The 8,790-nt window shown below is 35.2% G+C and overlaps 1 protein-coding gene across 1 annotated transcript in view; it reads left to right on the top strand.

The window, feature by feature from the left end:
- Window positions 1–318: 318 nt before the first annotated feature.
- LOC104649277 (uncharacterized) overlaps window positions 319–8,790 on the top strand; it is a 43,068-nt gene continuing 34,596 nt past the window's right edge. The window contains exons 1-2 of the mRNA XM_010328159.1: window positions 319–567; window positions 649–894. Coding sequence (XP_010326461.1) covers window positions 319–567; window positions 649–894 — 495 coding nt within the window. The remainder of the gene's footprint in view (window positions 568–648; window positions 895–8,790) is intronic.

The following is an 8,790-nucleotide window of genomic DNA, read 5'->3' as shown; positions in this document are numbered from 1 at the left end:
TGCGGTTAGTTCACTCTACTAGTGCGGGCGTTTCAAATCATCCTAGTTCTGAATCATCCTTAGTAGTTGAAGTCAAGGAGGGTCAGCATCTTAATCCGGTGTTGAAGGAGATGAAGGACTTAGTGTTGGTTAAGATGAATGAGTCTTTTGCTTTGGGAGATGACGACATACTTCGGTACCAGGACAGGCAGTGTGTTACCAGATGTGGATGCTTTGTGGACCAAGATCATTGAAGAGGCTCATGGTTCCACATATTCCATACATCCAAGTTCAACCAAGATGTATCATGATATTAAACAGATCTATTGGTAGGATGGCATGAAGAAAGATACTGCGGAATATGTGGCAGAACAACATAAATGTGGCGGTCTTACTCAAATTATTAAGGTTACAACTTGGAACCGAGAGGCCATTAATATGGACTTTGTGGTTTGTCTTACGAAGACTAGGAGACAGCATGACTCCATATGGGTAATTGTGGAAAAGATGACAAAGTCTGCCCACTTTATGTCAGGGATGTGTACTTACAGAGCCAAGGATTATGTGAGATTCTACATTGATGAGATTGTGAGATGGCATAGGATTCCATTGTCTATCATTTTAGATAGATGAGCTCAATTCACTTAAAATTTCTTGATATCCTTCCAGAAGAGCTTAGGCACCCAAGTAAAGCTTAGTACTGCCTTTCATCCTCAGACTGATGGGAAGGAAAAGCGCACAATTCAGACATTCAAGGATATTTTGAGAGCGTGTGTGATTGACTTCAGAGGTAGATGGGACGACCATCTCCCTTTGATAGAGTCATATAATAATAGCTATTACCCTAGCATTGGGATGGCACCGTTTGAGGCGTTGTATGGTAGAAGGTGTCGGTCTCTAGTTTGGTGGTTTGAGGTTGGGGATTCATCTATTTTTGAACTAGAGATCATTCATAAAGAATTGTAGAAGGTTAGTGTTAGACATGTTGGTCACTGCCTACAGTTGGCAGAAGTATTATGTAAACAACAGAAAACGACCCTTAGAGTTTTATGTGTGTGACAAGGAATATTTAAAGATATCACCTGTGAAGGGGGTGATAAGGTTCGGCAGGAAAGGGAAGTTGAGTTAGAGCTATGTTGGTCCATATGAGATCCCACAGCGTGTGGGTGAGGTGGCGTATGAATTGGTTTTCCCTATGGTAGCTTATTTCCATCCAGTCTTTTATGTCTCTATGTTAAAGAATTGCCTTGGGGATCCACCATCGATTCTACCTGTTGAAGGCTTGGGGGTCGAGAAAGACTTTTCCTATGAGGAAGTACCTGTTGAGATTTTAGATCGACAGATCAAACGGCTAAGAAACTAGGAGTTTGACACAGTAAAGGTATTGTGGAGGAATCATATTGTAGGGGGTGCTAAGTGGGAGGCCGAGGCTGATATGAGATTCGGATACCCTCATCTTTTCAGCCCTTGAGGTTAGACTTTCTACTCTTAAGTCTATGTTTTCTTATCTCTCCATTCTTTAATGTTATTGCTTTATTGTGTATAGTAACTATGTTATGATAGTTAGTTGTGTCATTCGGGGATGAATGTTCTTAAGGGGGGATAATGTAACAACCCTAATATTGATATGTTAAGTAATGGTTAATATCTCTAGAATGCATTCATATAGACAGGGCTCACACGGATTGATGCGCGAAGAACCAGACCTCTGAACCCTTGAGACAGCCATGCCAACTAACTTGGGGAGTTATTTGATATAAAAAAGTTTGGCTCCAGCCATGTAGGGAACCCAAATATGAAGATTTACCCGGATGAGTCTTTACCGGAATTAAAAAGGGGAAATCATAAGTTTTGAGGATTTAGGAGTAAAATAGTATTTTTCCAGGATAAGGGTAGTATAATAATTACCCTAAATATGTAATTAATTTTTTAATTAATAAGGTGGAGGGGCAATTTGGGGAGAGAGGGCAAAAAATCAGCTTCTTGAGTGATGTTTTGCTCCACCCGTGTTCGAACCTAGGTGGAAGCAATTATTTAAATTATTTTTATTTAAACTGGTAAATCAAGTTAATTATTTAATATTTATTATCTGATTTAATAAAAAGGAAAATCAGATATTTTTAAAAGTTAAGGAGAGTCCTAGTTTGACTAAGTCCTTACCTAAGCCTAAACTACTTTCACGTTTCAGTCTCTCACGTCTATCTCACTTCAGAATCATTTTCTCTTCACTCATTCACATTCTCTTTTCTAAAATAACTTCAAGAAAGTAAAAAATGACAAAAGTACTTCTCACTTGTAGAACTCACAATGACAGATAAAAACAAACAACTAATCAATCACGTTAGGCAAAGAGAGGGATGTCCGTCGAATCGGGGTTGATGTTTCGGTGTTGGAAGTGAATTTGGAGGAGAAACATTGGGCATCAGTTAAAGATTTGAACGTAAAAAACCTATTGGTTCTCTTCTCTCTTGGTCCCTTTCCAAAGAGACCCCTTAAAGTTCAGTATATTCAAATCCGAAAACTAGGGTTGTTCCCCTTTACATTTCCCTATTGCTAGCTCCCATCGATTTTTAGGTAGGGTATGTTTGATTTTAGAAATTAGGGGTGTAATGTGTTTTTGTGTTGATTATGTTCATGTATGTACGTTTGTATTTATGTGAATGTTAAGTATGATTTACGAAATTATGTGTTTATGTGTGTACAATTTGTAGCAGGGACATATAGTCATGGTTTGAAGTTCGAAAATGACATGTTATGGTTGTATTATTACATGCACAAACTTGTATAAATTGTGATGTTCATATAAAGTATAATTTGGCTGATATAATTGGAAATTATTAGCAAAATAAATCCATTAATTATCCTCAAAACTAAAATGTAAACGTTCATGAAAATGAACTTAAAATGTATTAAATTTCCAGCATCTTATTGATGAGTTTCGGCCTAGATAAGTGATATAAAATACTGATTTGAGTACAAATTTTTTATAGAATGTGATCTTGAAAATGCACCTGAAGAATTCACTAAAAACTACTCCAAACGCATATATATTTAACGTCAAAGGTATGAGAAAATAGTCTGCAAAAATGTAATCAAAATTCAAGCACTTTGATGTTAGTTTCGGTCAAGTTATATCAATTAACATGTTATGAAAAAATGATGAAAAATAAGTGAGGTCACTTAGGATCGAACATGTGACCTCACCTTGTTAAAACTCATAAAATAATGTAAAATAAAAGAATGTGGTAAGGGGGATCTGAACATGGACTTTGACTGGAAAATGAATCTGTGAAAATATAAATGAGAGGAGTGGGATTCGAACCCACAACCTCTTGGTCAAACATAAGGAATTAAAAGAAAATAAAGGTTGAGGCGTGTGGGAATCGAACCTACGACCTCTAGGTTGATCAAGGGAATTAAAGAGAAAAATAAAGTGAGGCTGTGGGGATTTGATCCCATACACTCAAGGTCAACTCGGAAAAGTCAAGGAGAAAGAAAATAAAAGAAATGAGGATTTGTCGGATCGATCCCACAACCCCTCGGTCCCAAGATAAGCGAATAAAAAAGAAAAAAAATAAAGAAAAAAATTAAACGAAGGTGTTGGGGCTCGATCTCGGGTCCCCAAGCCATATGGATCAAAATAGAATAAATAAAAAAAGAGATGTAAGTGTTAACCAAGGAATTCGAAACCGGGTTCCCTTGACCAAACTCCGTATTGATACATAAGTCATCATGAAGAAATGTTTAGAGTAATGCTGCCCACATAGATCGAAATCGAGATCTTGGCATACATATAAGATGCATAAGTCTTGTACCATATAATCTTAGGAAGTTATGAATAACCTAAACGAACTATGAATGAAGCCTCATGGCTTGTATATATAGACCCATAAGTCTAGCATACATTTAAAAGTAAGTGACCTATGATGTATTAAATGAAATTATGATGAAATGAACATTTACATAATAAGAGGGAGTAATTACGAAGAGAAAATGCGCTAATGCTAATGAATGTGGTGGCTACATGAAAAGAGGCTTATGCAAAAGATCATACCAATTTCAAATGAGACTAAATAAATGTTACTAGAACGTACTCACCTATGAGAGTGTATACTTATTGAAGAGACCAGTTTCTATGAACACTCTAATAAAGTATTGAAGTTAATGCATAGTTAATACTAATGATGAGATGAGAAATTATCTATTGAGCTATGATGGTTTCATACTAGAAGCTAAATTTCGTGACGCAAGAGTCGAATGCAATGGAACTTTTATTGAACACCAATATACTTGCTATAAGCGGCGATGCCTTCTTTCATAAATGGGCGTAGGTTCACGTAACTCTCATTAGATGGGTCTTTCTGGCAATTCGGGTATGGGTCTCCTTATATCTCCTAGTCTACGAACCTATACTTCCAATATAGGGATTTGGTGGGGTTCAATTCCCTTGTACGCTAGCATGTTTTGGGTCACTTTGGCATGTGATTTCACCTCTTTTCTGTTAAAAAGAGACACTGGATTTCATGATGCTCACATAATCTATGTCAGTCAAAGTTAATGTACCCAATAATTGAATTAGGGCAGCCTCAAATGATTCATATAATTAAATGAATGATACCAAAAGTGTTAGGATAGGATGATCAAGAGGTAATCTAGACTTAAGTAATGACACTAGATCATTATTGATCATTGCACAATGAACCCGATGAAAGTGATGAAAAATGTTATGTTCTATGTGCAAAATGATATGTCCTACGTCTAAAATGTTATGTGTTGTGTGAAATATGATAAGTATGATAATGGATGTTACTCTCATGGCATCACTTTCCTAATCAAAATTTGGAAAGCTTAGTAACTTTCCTAATCACATTTTTGCAAGCCCACTAACTTGACTTTCCATAATCATGTTGTTAATTAAAATATGTTTCACATGAAATAAGAAAACAAAAAGTTCAAATTTTCTCTAAAATTAACCTAGATGAAGTAAGTATGACACATGTAGGCTTGTCTTCGGCCTTTGAGAGGTCAATGATGTCGGTCTCGTCTGGGGGTCTAGATTTCGATTGTGATAAACTGTCCATTGATACCTTCCTTCGTTCCATACATAGATTTTCTTCAACTTTGGGTATTAGGACATTCTCTGATTAGATCAAGGATTTACCAGGATGGTTTGTCAGTCAATCAATGGATTGCCGATCCTTTCGTTGCCCCACACTTGATCAGATTTCTTCGAGTTTCTCCATAGGGCTGAACTTCCAATCAACGGTCACCATCTACAGTCCATCAATAAGATGACGGTCCATTGATGGCCTTCATGGCTCACTTCTGCACTAAATCTCATCTGCTTTCTGCGTTTTGGTTTTGGAAAGGCTTTTCAAAGATATTTCAAAGCCTTAAAATTCTATTTGAAATTCTAAGCATGGGTTCTTACATGAAAGGCTTTAAACTTATGTTTTATTGATTGATCAATTTTAATTTAATATTCTTAAGATCAAAATCTCTATGAACCCATGTATTCCTTAAATTCCTTATTATGTCTCTAATTTGGATGAATTCATCATGGCTTAATTATATTTAATTAATGTGTAGATTGTATCGGGATATTGAATTATGTATTGAATAATATTAGAATTATTCATGGCTGCCTTATGATGTTTATATCTATATTCAGTATTTATGGATCATTGATTTAGTTTTATTTGGCTTAGTGTTATATATATAATTATGGGTAATATCTCAATTATGTGAATTTGTATTGGAAAGGCTAAATTATTACGATTATGTCAATGGGAAGGTGGTGAGTTTACCTAATCACTCCATTTAAGCATTGAATTGATGTTGAATATTTGTTGTTTAGTACGGTCCAGTAATGATATAATTGTTGATCTCGATATTTGTTGATATAATCGTTGTGAACATGGCCTTGTCGGCATTATTTTGTGAATTATGGTATGATCTCGATATAGTATATGTGAATGTATAAAGTGAACGAATTCATGAGATGTCTATATGATGTTGTGTGAGTCAATAATACAATGGTTTGATATGTTTCCTTCCTAGTTGATGATATATGATGTGAAGGACTAGGGAGAGCCTTTAGATAATGATGTGGTAAATTGTGTGGTAGATTAGTTGTCCTTACTTGGTACTTGAATATCATTGAATGAATTTAAGAATGAAAGTCTATGATTGGTAGACCTAACTTGGTGCAATTCCTTAAATGGTTAAATGAGGTATTCAAGATAATGTCTTGAATGATCGGTAGACCTAACTTGGTGCAGTTCCTTGAATGATTAAATAAGGTATTCAAGAGAATGTCTTGAATCGGATGACCTAAGTATGGTTCACCTCCTTGATGAGTCTAGAACCCTTAGTAAAATTAAAGCCTTGAATAAGAAAATAAGGTTAAGAATGTAGAATCTTGAACATTGAAAAAGAAGGTCAAGAATGCGAAACATTGAATATGATAAGAAGGTCAATAAGAAGCCATGAAGTGAAAGACTGTAATGGTGTCCTTCTTGAGTGGAATTATGGACTTAGGGGTATCTTGGATTGAATGCTGTGAAACTATATCTACGAAAGTCATAAGATCTATCCAAATAGTTCTTGGTTGGCAGCCCTAGTGGACCCATCCTTGGAAGAAAAGGGTATTGTGAGTTTGTAGGGCATAGTGATGGTACCTTCTCTAATACACCTAGGGAATGATTACTCTATGATAAGAAATGCAAAGCACCGTGTGAATATGCTCTACTTTAGATTAGACCAGAGTGCAAAGAAGCCCTTTATATTCCTTACTATGTGCCAACATGGGATGATTACTAGTTCTACTTTTGGCAAGTGGAACACCTTCCACGGTGTAGGGTTTTATGACACCGGATTCTATACCTATATATTGTGGTATATGTCAGTTAATTCCTTCTCTCATCATATGGGATGTGCATTCCAGTATTGGAGAAGTTCTACAACGTCTAGTTAATTTAATATGATGCTATCTAGACATGGCACGAGTAGGCTTTCAAAGTTGCTAGGATAAGTTCCCTAGGTCCTCCAAGACAATTATGTGAAGTTCTCTAAATTCTTAAATAGATTCATTAATAATTATGACTTAAGTAAATTAATGTTTAATAAAAAAGTTCTTATCTAGGGTAGCATTGGGGACTGCTTAGGCAGGCTTGAAAGGGCTTATGGGCGGTCTCTTCGTGTCTTACTTAGGTGAGTCTTAGAGTAACCTTAGGTAGAGTGTTTTAATGATGAAATGTGAATAATGTTAGTTTGGGAAGTCTTGAGGATCACTTAGGTGTGTGTGAAGAGGTTTTATGGGCGGCCGCTTCATATCTTACTAACGTGGGTTTTAGGACGACCTTTGGTAGGACGTCTATATGTTTATATGGTTTCTAAGTGATGATAGTTTTATATTGTAGATTATATGTGTATTTATTTTATGTGAATATTGATTTGAAAATAGTTTATATACTTGTTTATGAGGTTTCTATCAAAAGAGCATGAAAAGTACATTTTAAAGTTAATGTCCGTTTTTGCATGGTTTTATTGCATGCCACAATACTTAGTGCATTCAATGTGCTAATTTTATATGTTATTCTATTTATAAGAGTTTAGGTGGCAAGTGAGGTTTTTTTAGAAGTTGATGTTAGGGAATAACATTCTCTCAAGATTAGTATGTCCTCATATAATCGAGAAAATGTTTATTTTTAGTTTCCATTTTCAATGACTTTGTAATAGACTATAGTTCCTTTAAAAAATTGGTTTAAGTGTTTTGAGAATATTATATTATGTGAGATTAAGACTTCTATGAGGAGACATATTCCTTCCTTATTATTTTATAAAAGAGTTTGACTATATGATGAAAAGTTTCAATTCCGCACTACTTTTCATATATATACGATGAATGATGTCTAAGGACTTGTATAAGATCTCCAGGAGGTCGAATACTCCATATGATGACTTGAGGGTGCTCCAGGTTCGTTACATATGAGTACATAGTACCCCTTTAGGTAGGAGGTGATACCCTTTGTGTTGTTTATGCTTTGTCTCGATATTTTTGATTGTTTTTGTTTGCCTTTTCAGGTTTTTGTTTATTGTATGGATTTGTCATTTTTATTATAGTTTTGTGTTTGTTATATTTGATTCTTTTTGAAATAATAAATCATGGTGATAGTGTTTCATTCTTGTATGCGTTCAACAGTGGAACTCTAAGTACTCGTTGCTTGTGAAATTCAAAGCGCGTGTAAATGCTCGATGAAGAGGCTTGAATTTGTCAAATGATAGATTGGGTGACTTTAATTTTAAAGGAAAATAATAATTTCTTTGTGGATTTATGGGGCCTGGGTATGAGATTGTGACTTGTTTGGTACAACTAGCCTTAGTTATGCCTTGCAAATCATAAATGAGCACCCCTTTGAAATTTTTATTAAAGGAAAATGGTGGAAGTGAATGACTTGGTAAAAATGTTTTGACTCTTTTAGTGACTCTAATTTTCTAGGTGGTGAAATTAAAATTAAATCCTCTCTTCTTTACTACGTAGGGAAACTGATACATCTTGACTAGTTTACAAGTCATGTGTGGTGAGTGTTAAAAACAATTTAATGTGTTAACTTGTGTTAACTAGAACTTGACCCGTTGATCTTGAAATAGTTGTCTTGATTAAATTATGTTGGAGAAATGATCTTTTGAACTCTTTATTAGATCGAGAAGTTCCATTTGGTCTTGAAATCCCAACTTTGCACTAAATGTATCGTTACTTGTCCCTTTTGAGCCTAAACCCTTTTTATTGACAACCACATTACAAGTGTT

Source organism: Solanum lycopersicum, chromosome 9, assembly GCF_036512215.1.
Source record: "Solanum lycopersicum chromosome 9, SLM_r2.1".
Lineage (NCBI taxonomy): Eukaryota > Viridiplantae > Streptophyta > Magnoliopsida > Solanales > Solanaceae > Solanum > Solanum lycopersicum.
This window is presented reverse-complemented; position numbering and strand designations above follow the sequence as displayed.